The 16,311-nt window shown below is 38.4% G+C and overlaps 1 protein-coding gene across 1 annotated transcript in view; it reads right to left on the bottom strand.

Moving 5' to 3' along the window:
- SLC35D1 (solute carrier family 35 member D1) overlaps window positions 1-16,311 on the bottom strand; it is a 51,078-nt gene that overhangs the window by 9,982 nt on the left and 24,785 nt on the right. The window contains exons 9-11 of the mRNA XM_029949111.1: window positions 13,143-13,210; window positions 11,967-12,045; window positions 8,673-8,755 (exon numbers count right to left, since the gene is read on the bottom strand). Coding sequence (XP_029804971.1) covers window positions 8,673-8,755; window positions 11,967-12,045; window positions 13,143-13,210 — 230 coding nt within the window. The remainder of the gene's footprint in view (window positions 1-8,672; window positions 8,756-11,966; window positions 12,046-13,142; window positions 13,211-16,311) is intronic.

The following is a 16,311-nucleotide window of genomic DNA, read 5'->3' as shown; positions in this document are numbered from 1 at the left end:
TTGGGGAGAGAGAGGGACGCAAAACTTGAGAGACTATTGAATGCTGAAAATGAACTGAGCATTGAAGGGGCAAGGGGGAGAGGGGAAAAGAGGTGGTGGTGATGGAGGAGGGCACTTATGGGGAAGAGCACTGGGTGTTGTATGGAAACCAATTTGACAATAAACTTTTTTTTTAAAAAAAGTAAATAAATAAACTTAAAAAAAAAGACCCTATAGATGTCAAATGCTATTATAAATGCTTTATGATCCCTACATGAATGAAAGCCATTGATGTTAACAATCATTTCATACTTTCCCTCCTCATTCCACCCAATCTCAACATAGTAGACAAAGTAATCCTGTTAAAACTAAATCAGATCATGTCATTCCTTTAATCAAAAACCTCTGTCTTCCCCTCACTTAAAAGTAGTCCTCAATCTGTCACTCCACCCCACCCCCTCTCATCCACTCTACTGCTGTCACAATGGCCTCCCTTGGTCCCTGAACACACCAGAACACTCCTACTTCGGGGTTTTTTTACTTACTTTTCCCTCTAGAAAATCGGTGGCTCATCCCCTCCATTTTTTAGGTATTTCACAAAATGTAACCTTCTCAGTAAGTGCCCCTATCCCTTGCAATACTCCTTACCCCCCTTCCTTGCCTTATTTTTCTCCATTACTATTTATCATCACAGTTAACATTTACCACAACAAATACTTCAGTCATTATACCTTCATTCGTTTTCTGTCTCCTCCATTAGAAGGAAAACCCCATTAAGGGCAAGAGTTTTACACAGTTTTGACAGCAGCTCTATCCCCACTGCCTAAAACAATGCTTGGTAGTTACCTACCATACACTGGTTTTTAAGGAAATAAATCTTCCCAGCTAGATTACAAATTCCCTGAAGATAAAAGTTAATCTATGGCTTTGCAAACACTAAGTAAGTCTTCACTTTCTTTAACATATGTACACAATGGGTTCAATAATTCTGATTCTTACTTGCCTGCCAAAGAACATAGAAGAATAAAGACAAATCAGTGGCAGGGCAGGAGCTAAGCAAGACAGCCTCAGGAATGTTCAAAACATTCCTCTCTTATCCCATGTGCCTTCAAAGGGCTAAATCATGGGGAAGATTTTTACAGTCAAATCAGGGTTAGAATCTCAGTTCTGCTCCTATGACAGCTGTGTGCTCTTGGACCAATTACTTTCCCTGAGTCCCAATTTTATTATCACGTGACCTGGGAGATGATTAAATGAGATGGCACTGTAAAGGTGGCATCATGTACAAGGTACTCAACAAACATTAACTCCCTATCTGTTGCCTTCCCAGATACATATTTATGTCCTTTCTACACTAGGATAAGTATTGGTCTGTGCACAAACTTTAAAAATAGAAGTACCTTAGTCATCAATGTCTGGCAAGGATGTGAACCATTCCATCGGCTTAAAAGTTTTAGGAATTTGCCCAGGAGTAAATTTAGAAAAACGGCTCTCAAATCCTGTTGCGATGTTGTTTGGAACTCATGGGCCTTAACATAGATATTATTTGTTTCATGAACTATACAAATCAAGCAAATACTCAGAATTCTGGGGAAGCTCCACATAGATAAATAAGTTTTTGTTTGTTTTTTAAGACTCTGAACTAAAAAGTGTTATGGAAGAATAAAAAAGAATATAAGCCTAAAAACGTGTTTTCTATCTATTCTTACTGTTTAATGTTAGCTCTTTCCAAATATAAAAAAAAGAAACACTCCTCAAAAAAATTTTTTTTCCTTTCATACTATTCCTCAACTTGGGGCTAAGTCCAAACTACTTAAGCATATCCATCTTTTGTTTTTATTTTTTGGGGGGAGAGAGGGCACAAGGGAGTGAGAGGCAAAGAGAAAGAGAGAATACCAGGAGGGGCAGAGGGAGAGAGAGGGAGGTGGAAAGAGAGAGAGAGAATGAGAGAAGTAGGGCTCACCTGAAGTGGGGCTCATGCTTACCTGCCGCAGGGGGCTTGTGCTCACCTAAGCAGGGACTTACTCATGCTCACCCAAAGCAAGGCTCAAGCTCATCCAATGTCGGACTCAAACTGTGAGATCATGACCTGAGCCGAAGTCAGATGCTTAATGACTGAGCCACCCAGGTCCTTAAGCATATCCATCATTTTCTACTGTATATCTATACTTCTTTTTTTCCCCCTGCTCCTTAAAAGTCCTTAAAATGTGGGTGGAGGCTCCCATCAGAACTAAAAGGATAACATATTTTGTGTGTTTTCCACACCTGGAGGAGTTTCCTTCAAATGTCACACACAAGTCTCCCGCAAAATAACTTTAGGCCTATTGGGCATGTGACACAGTTCCCACAGGACTGTGGAAAAGTTTAGTGACAATCAGGATAGACAACTCTAGTCTAAAAACTGAGAGAAAACTGAGGCTGTGAAAGGTGAATTAGAAAGAGCTAGTGGCAGTACTGGCACAGAACACAGATTTTTTTGCAGTATTCCATTTCAGGGTTCTTCTACCAGGATGTATGATACAACTGAGGACTAGCCAACCTCCCCGATCCTATTCAAAAGTTCAAATTATTCTAGTATGATACATGCCAGTCATATAATTCTATAAATAGCCTGGTGGAAAGTACATCAGTAGCAACTAACTGATAATACTAAACATGTCCTTTGCTCTCTCCAAATGAGAATCACTAAGCAAAGGAAAAGCTTATGTCCTTCAGGAGAAGTCTGGAACCAAAATAGAATCTACTAAGATGCAATTATACAGGAAGAGAAGCAGTCTGAAATTCAGAGGCAACTCATCTTTCTAAATAAATAGGCAAAGGAGTTCAAAATGAGGGAATAGAAGATTCAGGTGCTGGGCAGAGGTAGCTAGACTAAAGTCCTCAGGAACTAACCTTGGGGCTAGACGCTGAGCTGCACCATGTCTCATTCCAGAGACTATGCAGACCCTCAGAAGCTATGGAATGAGGTATGTTTGTTTTTTTAATTTTTAAAAATACTTATTATTAAGAGACAGAGCATGAGTATGGGAGGGTCAGCGAGAAGGGGAGACACAGAATTCAAAGCAGGCTCCAAGCTCTGAGATCTCAGCTGTCAGCACAGAGCCGGACATGGGGCTCGAACTTATAAGCCGTGAGATCATGACCTAAGCCAAAGTCGGATGCTTAACTGACTGAGCCACCCAGGCGCCCCTATAAAGCGAGTTTTGTTACACCAAAGGAGCCTGACTTAACCAGTGTGTATGGCATATCATGAAAGGATATGAAAATAAAATAATCCATGTATTCACTATTTACTAGACTATCGTTAAAAATGAAGACTTGGAAGGCAAATCATGGATTGACAACTTTAGCAGCTGGGTAATATGGGGCAAGTTTTCAGTCTCTTTATGAAATGGAACATTTGCAGCATCTATCTCGTAGAGCTGTTACAGAGAGTAAGTATGGGTACTTAGGACAATGCCCACTTCAAGTACACATAAAAAATACTGGCCAGTATTTTGTTACTAGTACTAGATGAATGATTATGGGCCAGACACTGATAAATACTGGCACAACTGTGAATAAGACAAGTGATTTCCGCCCTCAAACAGCCAAATATCTAAAATTGTGATGGATACATACATGGTTTACTAGGCTACATTATAATTATTTAGTCATTTGCTGAATGATAAATGCATTAAGGAATGAGAACTTGGACTCAGGAATCCAATCCATCTGGGTTAAAATCCTTGTGACATGCCTTACTAACTGTGTGACCTTGGCAGATCTAGGGAATGTACCATGTCTCTCTAGAACATAACGCCTCATATACAGACACATTCAATGCTAACTTCAGAATGCATTCAACTTACTTAACCTCTCTGAGCCTCAGCCTCTTCATTTATAAAATAGTGATAATAAAAGAACTGCAAAAAAGTGTTACAAAGAATTAGTTGATTCAACATTTGCAATGGAATGTTGCTATGTAATAGAAGGTACTAAACCTGGAATCTCTATGTTAACACACATACACACAAAATACAAAGAACTTTTCATCCAGACCTCATGCAGTATATAAAAATTAATCCAAAAAAGAGCTACATACCTAACTTTAAAACCAAAAACTATAAAACTTCTAGGACACATAAGAGGAAAAATCTTAGTTAACCTTGGGGTTATGCAAGGATTTCTTAGATACCTAACACTGAAAGCACAACTCAAAGAAGAAAAACTGATAAAATTTTAAAACAGTCTTAAAATTTTTGCTCATCAAAAGAGAGTATTAAAAAATGAAAAGACAGGCCATAGACTGGGAAGTAATATTTGCACATCACATAGCTGATAAAAGACTTGTATCCGTAATAAATAAAGAACTCTCAACACTTAAGAAAAAAAGGGCAACTGGCTGGCTCAGTCAGTAAAGCACACAACTCTTGATCTCCAGGTTGCAGGTTCAAGCCCCATGTTGGGTGTAGAGATTACTTAAATATAAAATCTTTAATTTTTAAAAAATGGGCAAAATATCTGAACAGCCACATTACCAAAGAATATATACAGATGGCAAATAAGCACATGAAAAGATATTCAACATAATGAATCACTACAGCACTTAAAACCACAATGAGAAACCACTACAAATCTATTAGAATGTCTAGAATTAAAAAACAAAACCAAACTGACAATATATACCAAGGGCTGGGATGTGGAGCAACCAGCATAGAGCACCACACGTGGCTGAGGGATATCCCAAAATGTTACGAAGTTAAATGTAACACTTACCAGACAAACCAGGAATTCCACTCCTAGGTATTTACCCAAATGAAATGTAAACTTACATTCACAAACTTTTAAGCAAGTATTTTAACAGCTAACAAAGAACAGTTAAAAACTGGAAACTAACCAAATGTATTCCAATCTTTCAATTCATTCATGAATCGATAAACTATGATATATTCATAACAGAATATACTCAACAATAAAAAGTTACAAACTACTGATACATGTAACAACAAAGAAATCTCATAGTATAACATGGAATCTCAAATGTGGTATGTTTCTTGAATGAAGTCAGACCAAAAGTCAGTCAGTCACTATTCCTTGACAATCTGGACACTACAAGAATTCAGATCTTTGTCAGGGGCTGAGGGTAGTGGGAGAGGTTTAATGCAAAGGGACATGGGGAGATTTTAGAGGCAATATAACTTTTATATCTTGAATGTGGTGGTGGTAGTTACAGGACTGCTGTATCCATTTGTCAAAACTCAGAGAACTGTAGAGTAAAAGGGGTGAATTTCACTATAAAGAATCACAGATAAAGATAAGTACCAAAGAATCTAGACTGAGCAGTTTTGAGGATGATGATGTCATTATCTGGAAAGGCTACATCTTAGGCCAAACCCACAGGCTAACTCCAGTAACTGATGGGAGTAAGTACAGAAGCAGGCTCATGTCATCACCCTTCACTAATCATTCCCTACCCTCTTTACTGCCTTTTGGGGCTTGGTGAGTACTCAGTAAGTGGCTCCTGGAAAAAAGCATTTAGAAGAGTTGAAGACAGCCAGGCTCTCTAACAGAGTCCCACTGAAAAATCTGCCTCTTAAATCCCAGAATTTGGATGAAGCCTAATAACTAGCTACCAGTGCAAACCTCCTGCTTCTTGCACTTGAATCACACAGAGAAGACTATTTAAACTCTTCATAAGACAACAAAGAAACTAGGCAAGGTAGAAGGAAGCTAGATGTATCTGGATCTAATGAGAGAATCTTTTAAGAATATAGTTCAATTATAGATATGTAATAAAGCATAAGCATCAAAAAATTTTCATTGTATAATTCAGGTAATAAATATATGATGCTGCTGTAAAATTCTTTCAACTTCTCTGTGAAATATTTTCTGCTAAAATGTGGAATAAGAACGTGGGTTACAAGAATATGAAATTAAAAATCATTTAATAGCTAATGGCACTCAATAAACAGTAAATAACACACCACACACACAAACACACACACACACACACACACACACACCCCACATAGCCAAAACAAAAGAATATGTTCAATTAATGATTTCCTTCAAAGTGCAGTCACCAAAGATGGACTGACACCATTTCAATCAAAGTGAATCTGATAGCCACTTTGTTTTTTTGCATTTAAAAAATAATGTCCACAACTTATATGTCTATTTACTAACTAGTGGAAGAACTGGAAAAAAAGCAAATAACAAAACCATAATTTTCATTTTAAAGAGGAAAAGTTAAAAAAATTAGATAATATATACTTTCCTCCACAAAAACTAAAAAGCACACTGTAATGAAAAATAGTATTTGAACAGAAATTCACCTGGGTTTTAATTCCAACTCTGCAATGAACTTGGCTGGCTAAGTACATCAATTGTTCTCCCCAGCCTTGTAATAAAAGAGACTGAAGAGATAGGATATGTAAAATTTATTATAATAAAATGTGAAAGCAATTAAAAATTATTAAAAATACTATCTAGGGCCAGAGTCCCAATGACAGCAATCATCATGATTATCATTAGCAACAATCCTTGCTACCAAAACAGTACTGTGTAACCAGGACTAAAAATGCACTACCTGACACGGAAACAAACTACTGGAAGAATTTTCAAGGTGATGTACATTGTGCAACATTCCAGATTATTTATTTGAAGGGAACAAAATGAAAATCAAGGCATCTCTGAGTCAGGTCTATATAGTGCTAAAAGGATTCTTTTTTTTTTTTTAATTTATTTAAATAGTTTATTACCAAGTTGGGATTCTTTAATCCAAATTTTTAGAAGTGAATGAAACACAAGTCACATCTCAAGTCAGAACTGTTCCACCGGGTTGCTCCTTATATCCTGGCTTTTTCTTACAAATATTAATGAAAGAAACTGGTATTTACTAAACACAGATGTCAAGCAGTGAGCTAGGTACTTTTTATTAGATTATTTCATTCTCACAATTCTAAGGAGGTATTTTTTTTTCTTTAAGGAGGCTCCACGCCCAGCATGGAGACTAATGTGGGGCTTGAGCTCACCACCGTGAGATCAAGACCTGAGTGGAGATCAAGATGCTTAACTGAGTCACCCAGGTGCCCCAAGAGATAGTGGTATTTTCAACCCCAGCACATAAGAAAACTGAAGCTCAGAAAAGATAAACAACTCACTCAAAGTCAGACAGATAGGAAGCATCAGAACCGCAACTCCGAACAAGGTCTAAGGCTGAACTACTCTTCTGCCTTCTATAACATACAATCCTCAAGTACACACTGCACCCACCACCACCCCCAACTCCTACACCCACAAACAACACATGACTTTTCCTCTAAAAGATAAACAACGATAGTGGCAAATAAATGTCAGGGAAGGGGCAACAATGAGTTAGTAACCTATTACCAATATTAGTATTAAATTATCATACTGATTTATACAGAAGGTAGAACAGGCATTATCAATACTTGTTGATATTTAAAGAAATAAGAGCCCAGAGAGGTTATATAATTTGCTGCAAATTAAAGAGATGATACTCCCATATTCTAGTAGAGTTTACAAAGTGCTTTTTCCAGTCCATATAGAATTCATCAGACACTTATTAAGCAATAGTAGGATTCATTCCAGGAGCTTGAGAAATGAGGGAACTACATAGGAAGAGATCTGCCCCCATGGAACTTACATTCTAACAGGAGAGACAGAAAATAGGCAATAAACATAAATAAGAAAAGTATATAGTATATTAAAAGAGAGTAAGAGCTCTGGAAAAGACAAATAGAAAAATAGAATAAGAGGGTTTAGCAGGATTAGAAGGGGAAGAGCAGGTTGTAGTTTTAAATAAGGTTGTCAGGGTAGACTTCCATGAGAAGTAACATTTGAGCAAAAACTTACAGGTGTAAAGGAGTCAACCATGCAAGTGGAAAAGACTTGGCAGTAACCTAGGCCAAGAGATGCTGGTGGCCAAGATGACGCTGGGAGCAATGGAGGTGAGAAGTGTCTCTTTTCTGGATCTATTCTGAAGGTAGAGCCAAGAGAATTTGTGAACACACTGGGGAGAAGACTGAAGAGTCAAGAATGACTCCAGGGTTTTGGAACTGAGAGCCTAAAAGGACAGAGTCTGCATCAGCTGATACATAGATGCTGTGGGCGGAGCACACTTTGGAGGAAACAAATGGAGTGCAGGTTTGGACATGTCAGCTGGAGATGTCAAATGGCCTGTTAGACATACAAGCTGGAGTTGAAGACAGAAGTCTGGCCCAAATACAAATTTGGGAATTTTCAAGCACACAGATAGTATTTAAAACCATGAAATCAATTCTGAAACTGGAAAAAGGTCCTTCATACATATCACCCTCATCACTGATAAAGTCTAAAGGAACCCAGTGATATGTCCAAGGTCAGTTACATATAAAGCAATTCTAACGGAGCTGCTATTCTGTGTACTGCCATCTAGTATAATAAGTAAAGGATTGTTCCTTGAAGGCTAAAAGGAGTTCAGCTTCCAGAAAAGATTCCCTAAATACTGTGCATAAAATATGGAATCATTTTATTCTCTTTTCTTAAAAAGCATTACGTGAAGATATTAAATATATATAATATACTGTAGGTGCTCCATAAATGTTCAATAGAGACAAATTTGCAATTAAATAGCCCTTTACTGTGACACTATTTGAATATCCAAATCCCTCTTGTCAAAATCATTACATTTAAATATTTTTACTTACCTGATATTTAAGCCAATGAAGTTCGTCCATGTGAAAATATAATCTCCACCAAAGACCATTCCAATATAAGTTATTAATATATTCTGCAAAGAAAAACAGCAATGTGCTGCTACATAGGTTTAACTGAGCTTTTCAATATTCATGTAAACTCATCCACACAATGGCCCAAATACCTATCCTTAAAATATAAAATTAAAGACAGAAAAACCCCCCAACCCTAGAATGAGGGTAGTATGAGTAAGGCCACAAATAAGGAAACAATGACATTAAGCTCTTCCCAATCCAAACCTCCAAAAGCTAAATACTTCTACCAAGAATTATCACAAGATCATCCACTTTCCCTGTCTCATGGTATGGATGACATTAAAAATCTAAATAGAGAAACACTGCTGTCACTAGGGGTAGAAAACACTAATGCACATTTAGCAATCTTAGAAAAGAATGCTTTTTCCTCCCATTGAGGTAACCATTGACTTGTGAGGGGAAAGTGAAGCAGGAAAACCTCACATAGAAGCATCTTTCCCTCTTGTTTTAAAAAGGAAAAAGGTGATGGTAGGGAGTTCACCAACATGAACATTGTTTTTAGAGGCATCTTCTTTGGTATCTTAAGAAAACACATGAAGGGCCTCTGGGAGCTAAGCTGAGTTGGTTAAGTGTCCAACTCTTGATTTCAGCTCAGATCATGATCCTGAGGTTCATGGGATCGAGTCCCATACTGGGCTTCGCAGGGATAGTAAGCAGCCTGCTTGGGACATTCTCTCTCTCTCAAAATAAATAAATAAACTTAAAAAAAATACCACACATGAAAAGTCATCTCAAAGTAGCATACCTAAAATTACCTCTCCTCACTCCCTAAACTCCTAGGTGTAAACATCTGCTACTCTGGCTTCCTTTCAATTATCTTCAGACCACAGAGATGAAATAAACTTTCCCAAACTTTAAGCTATTATTAATTCTTCCCTAACCCTCTCTCTTTCACATTCACAAGCCACTGACTCCCTCTCCACTGTTATAGCTGTCTGTCGTAAATGACAAATGTCACAAACATTTTTAGAACGTGAGCTCTCCTAGATTGGGCCTATGAAGCAGAAGTAAAGTGCCAGAGTGTTTTTAAAAGGCCAAAAAGAAACTTCAAAATTAATTTTATAATGGGAGTGCCCTTTGAGAAAACATTCAAAATTATATCAGCCTCTTCAAGGTCTAAGGATGGAGACAGCGAGTTTCCTTAGAACAGGTTTTCTTATTATTTGAGAGAAAAAATAAAATTAAATACCATTTAACAGTAAATAAGGTCAGCAGGCAACTTGAGAAATTTGTAACAGGATCTCACTTGGAGCAGATATCCAGAGAGAAGGCAGGTTAATTTGCATACACTGCCCTGGGAGCTACAGATAGGGAAAGGACTGAGCATCCAAACCTTGCTGCCCAAAATCAATCAGGAAAAGATAGCAATGCCCCCGAAAGCAGAACTTGCCAGCAAGCACAGAAGAGTGTATGCTAATAACTCAAAACGTAGACAGCAAGTTTCAAACTTCAGTCTACCGGAGAATCACCAGGAAACCTCGTTAAAAATGTGATTTCCAGGTTCTCCTTTAGAGATTCTGATTTAGTATAGATGAGGCGGGCCTAGAAATGGCTACTTTTAACCAAGTAACCTAAGTAATCTTCCCACCATGATTAAGAGAAACAAGAAATACTGACAGTCCCTTGGGGCAGTGACGGAGCTAAAAGGGCTGAAACGGGAAGGCTGATGAAAGAAACTGCACTGTGCCCGGGAGGCTGTGAACCAGCAAGCGCAGCAGTGTGCTCCCGTCTGTCTGAACATGGAAGCCGTCCTTCAACAGCGATATAAGGCAGAGAGGAGCAACAGCAGTTGGAGATAATCCAGTGTTTCCCTCCTTCGAGACTCTGGAAGTAAAACTGATCCCTTGGGGACACAGTAAATTAATAGGGTTCTATGGGGAGGAAGAAGTACCAAAAGAAAAGTGCTGGACTTTATCTTAATAAGAGCTGATCATATTTGTACTCCATGCTAATAAATAAAAAGAAAATACACTACGAAATCTTAAGCAAATAGGTTATTAAAATTAAACAATGACTTACACTATCCTTTTCGGCTAAAAACATGGTAACAACTGGCCTGTCTCTTATGTTCTTGCTGTTCTTATTCTGCATTCACTTTGCTCTTGAACCACTTACTTTATAAAACTAAAACAGAGCTGAGAGGTAATTTGTGGGGCTGAAACTATTTTAGCAGCCCAGGCTGTTGCATGCAAATTAACTGTCCCTGGCTTTCCTGAGAAAGCTTAATTTAGGATTTTATTTACACCAAACACTCCAACTCCATGATCTGAAGTCACAGAGCTTCTGAAATTTTAACCCAAATCAGGTTTCTAAAGTGAGGGCAAGCAGATACCACTCCATGGAGATACAAAGGGAAACACAGCAGAGCAGTGAAAACTTTATTCTATAACCCCTTCCCTTACTATTGACAAATGGGGAATCAGAAAGGAAGTTCCAAGGGCAAGCATTCTTTTCCCAAATGATAAAGGGCCTACCGCCCTCTCTCTCTGATTTACCTTCCCCCATCCTCCCCACACCTCTGTCTTACCTTTTTTAGAAAGCAAGCCTACCCTGCTAATTCACTTGGAAATCTGGCATGCTGTGATCTTGGATCTTAAAGCACTAGAAGCACAAAGTCAGATGAAATAGGCCTCAAGCTTCAAGCCACTAATTTCAGCTCAATATTCAAGTCAACGTGGCTCTCCTGGCTAAAGACAAATGAGCCTCCTTCAAATAAAATGGACCTGGAGGAAATGACATCACTGGTAATGTCAGACACAGCTTTTAAAAGTGGGCCATTTAAGGTCTGGCTCATGCACTGGAAAAATCCCTTGATCAACTTCTGGCAGGCATCCTTTCCCTGTAATGGCCAGAATTCAGTAAGGCAGAGAACAGAAGAGTTTTCACTGGGTTTAGAGAGACAAGCCTATCACTACTAGAGAGACGAGCTAGTTACCTACACTGTCTGAAACAAGCGTAATTCCTCTTCCTCTACACTAAGATAACACATTCTCCTTTTCCCGTACTCCTCAGAGCCGAGATGCCTGAAAATGGAGATTACACCCTCCTTGAGCTCTTAAAGATCATTCTGGAAACCATCACCACAATCCGTCAAACCAACACATTGTCAGGAAGAACGGATTATGGGGCTTAAGGCCACAGCATGACTTAGACTAATAATTTTCAAATAAAGCAGGTACCCAAAAGATAACCGTATTTTTTTCAACTCACCTTAATACAGCCAACTATTGTGGTTGTAAGAGCAGAATTATACTGTGTGCAGAGTACTGTGGCATACATCAAGATAAACCTGGAATGAAGAAGGAAGAGGCATAAGAGCCAGTTGCTTACTTTATAGCAATCTCTAGCCAAGAGAAACATTGTTGGCCATGCTAGCACATTGTAGTACCTGGCTATGAGCTTTCCCCACCTTGCCCCTGCATGTACTGTAGCTTTAGATTTTAAAAATTTCACTAACAAGAAACACATGTCCATTTGTTGACCAGGTGTTTTCCCCAGCTACCCTCACCCAAACCTGGAAACCACTGTTGTTAATCCTAAATACTCCTTTTATATTATATTCCCACTAAGTCACCTAACCCAGATAGAAAGTTGAGCTCACAGACCATGAATCAGGTGTGCACCTCCCATGGGACAATATGACCTCTGGACCAGGAGGCAAGAGAGATTCTTGAAGAAACCCAAATCAATACTACCTTAAGAAAGGCTACAGGTTCACTTAGCAACTAAATGGCAGCAGTTAGAAGGGCCAGGACAGATTTCCAACGAGGTGTCCAAGCTGGAGGTCAATTTTATTTTGAAGCACTTGCTCACCACGTGCCTAGCCTGTGCCAGATCTAGTCATAAACACCAACTAAACTGACTGGCCAAGGAAAAACATTCATTAGGGAATTACAAAGGTGAAGAGAAGAGGCACATTAGCAGATACCCTCGTAGTCTCCACATCCACTCTTCTGAGAGGAAGATAACCTGGTGGAGAGAGTCAGCCCCAAATTCAAAGGCTGCTACTGCCGCCTGCTAACTATGCACATTTGGACGATTTACTTGAATTCTGAGCCTACTTTCTCATAGGTAGGCAGACAAAAAATGTGTCCAATGGCTAATGTAGAAATAAAATAATGCCTTCTGACATATAATGGTGCTTACTGCATACGAGGTTATTTGGTAAATATTAGTTTCTTGTCTCCATCCTTCTGAGCATGACTCTGGGATCAGTCTAGAAGCCCCTAAGGGCACATTCCCTAGGGCAGTGAAACCACCTGAACCTGGAAGTTTCATACCCTAAGCTCATACATTCAAGACACAGAACAGGATACTGAGGAATGAAGCAAAACTAGAACGAATTTCTCTAGGAAAACTATCTGCTAACAAGGAACAATGGCTCACCCCATCACACAAGAGAGAGTGAACTGCAGAAGAAAGAGGGTGTCGGCCCAGCCTTCAAAATCCATTGCCTGTAATACAAAACAAAGGATCTGATTTTAGAGCAAGCCCTCAAAATCAGATGGCCTATTTGTTAATCAAAATCCCATGGAAAAAATCCTATGTTGCTCCCACCATACATACATACATACATACATACATACATATATGCATTTCCCTTCATCTCTCAAAGAATAGAGAGTGATGTTTGAGAATGAGATATGTAGAGCTGAAGCAAAAAAGCAGCTTCAGAAGATTTTCTCCTTTCTAAACTATAAGGTGAGCAAGGTCTCGTACTTCTCCCTTTTGGTACAAGCATTTGCTTGAAGGCAGAAGCCATTTCTGAGACATGGCTAATCTGAGCAGTTCTCCTAGACGGCTAGTATGAAAGAATTTCCCAAACATCAAAACACACTTCTTTCCTGCAACATGTAAAAACTCAAATATAGCCTTAGTTACACAAATTTGGCCAAGGTCAATCTAGGGAGAATTACTATTTTAAAAGAGTTGATGGAAAAGCAAGGTTTTGTTGCTGTTTTGCTTGTTTTTAAGCCAAAAGCAAAGGAAAGGAGAAAAATGAAAGGGTGCAGTGATCACCTCGTCTCTCATCCAAGAGGGAGGGTTTCACTCTCACGTACATGGTGTCTATTACAATATCAGTTTGTTAAGCAAACATAATAAACATTCCACCTTTTATCTTTCTGCCAACCCAATCGGCTTCAATTTTTGTCACTTCAACATAAATCTCACAACTCCAGGGCTCCAGCGATACGAGGCTCTTTATTGTTTATAAACTAGAACATGCATTCTCACACTCATGTGCCTTTGCTTGGAATGCCCTTCTCAACCCTCTTCTGACACCTGTTCACAGATCAGACTAAAACTCAAGCGCCACTATGTGGAGCCTTCCTGATAAAGACTCTCCTCTGCCCCAGCAGTACTTCTCCCGAGGACTCTGACGTCTCTGAACTGCAAGCCTTTCCACACAACGTCTACAGCTCCCTGCAAGGCGGACCCACACCGCATCTCCCTAAACAGATTCCTAGCACAGCACTTGGCAAACAGTAGGCAATTTGTTCACAGTTCTTCATTGAGGCACAATGTGAAAAAAACAAAATTACCCACTTTTAAGTGGTGATCCCCTCCCACATTTACAACCTCTGATTATACCCTCTGGTGACCTCTGATCTATTGCCTGTTATTAGAGTTTTGTTCTTCAACAATTTCCTACAAATGGGATTGTACAGCTTGTACTCTTACCTGGCTTTCCACTTGGCATAATGCTTCTGAGAATCATTTATGCCGCTGCATCATTTTTGTTACATTCATTTTTATTACTGATTAGTTTTCCATCTTACAGCTATACCACAATCTGTTCAGTCACCAGTTAATAAATATTTAAGGTTGTTTTCATGACTTGTTAATAAAGCTATGATGAACCTTTGAGTACAAATCTCTGTGGACATTTTTATTTTTCTCAGGTAGATACTTAGAAAATGGGTTGGCTAGTTCTTTCAGTAAATATATCTTTAACTTTATATGAAACTGATGAAGTAACTATACTATTTTGTACTCCCACCAGCACTCTATAAGAGTTCCTATTGCTTGACCTTCTCATCAGCACTTGGAACTGTACAAGATCACTGCAGTACGTAGGTAGTATCTCACTGTAATATTAATTTGGATTTCTCTAATAGTTAATGAGGTGGAGCATATATTATTTTTTCTCTAATGATTAATGAGGTTGAGCACATTTTTTAAAAGATTTTTAGAAGATTTTAAAGTAATCTCTATACGCAATGTTGGGCTCAAACTCATAATCCCAAGATCAAGAGTTGCATGCTCTACTGACTGAGCCAGTCAAGTGTCCTGAACTGAGCATATTTTAATGTGCTTATTTGTAATAGTATTGCTTCTCTGGTGAAGCATCTGTCAAAATCGCCCAAATGTATCTCTTTGTCTTATTACTGAGTTATTCTTTTATATATCCTGAATACAAGTTCTTATTTATATATAAAAAATCACACATATGATTGTGTATTTTCTAAAAAATTACATATTATATATGATTATTGTATATTATATACATGATTGTGCAAATATACCCTCCCAGTCTGTGGCTTGCCTTTTCATGTCCTTAATGGTGCCTTGCACAACAAAAAATTTTAATTTTGATGTAGTCTAACTTACTGATTTTTGTCTTTACAATTCTTGCTTTTTATGAATTTTCTATGAAACTGAGTCTAATCCAAAGTCACATAAATTTTGTCCTCTGTTTTCTTGTAGTTTTATAGTTTTAACTCTACACTTAGGTCTATGTTAGGGTTGCTATAAACAAAGTTCCACCAATTGAGACACTTGAACAACGGAACTTCTGTGTCACACTTCTAGAGGCTGGAAGTCAAGATCAAGGTGCCAGCAGGGATGGCTCCTTCTGAGGGTTGTGAGAGACAATCTGTTCCAGATTCAAGGCCTTGAGGGTTCCTTTTGGAAATGTTTTTAACTAAAATTCAATTTCCTTAATAAAAAATAGGGCTAAATAACCCCATTAATTATGGCTTCTAATTATTTTAATTAAGAGCTTCTTAATTATTTAGAATAGGGCTAGCCATATTATCTATTTCTTCTTGAGCAAGCTTTGGCAGTTTGTCTTTTTCAAAAATTTGTCCATTTCATCTTAGCTTTTGAGTTTATGGCATAATGCCCATAATATTCCATTATACTTTTAGTATATGCAAGCTCTATAATATCACTCTTTCATTCATTATATTGATAATTTTTAGTAAACTTAAAAAAAATTTTTTTAACATTCATTTATTTTTGAGAGACTGAGAGAGACAGAGCATGAGTAGGGAAGGGGCAGAGAGAGAGGGAAACACAGAATCTGAAGCAGGCTCCAGGCTCTAAGCTGACAGCACAGACTCTGATGCAGGGCTCGAACTTATGGACCACGAAATCATGACCTGAGCCGAAGTTGGACACTTAACCAACTGAGCCACCCAGGTGCCCCAACTTATACTGATAATTTGTGCATTGTCATTTTTTTGTGGTGATCAACTAGCTATGGTTGAACAATTTTATTGAACTTTCATTGGCCTCCAGGTTCACTGATTTTTCTCTATCGCTTTTCTGT

The sequence above is a fragment of the Suricata suricatta genome, chromosome 8 (genome assembly GCF_006229205.1).
Source record: "Suricata suricatta isolate VVHF042 chromosome 8, meerkat_22Aug2017_6uvM2_HiC, whole genome shotgun sequence".
NCBI lineage: Eukaryota > Metazoa > Chordata > Mammalia > Carnivora > Herpestidae > Suricata > Suricata suricatta.
This window is presented reverse-complemented; position numbering and strand designations above follow the sequence as displayed.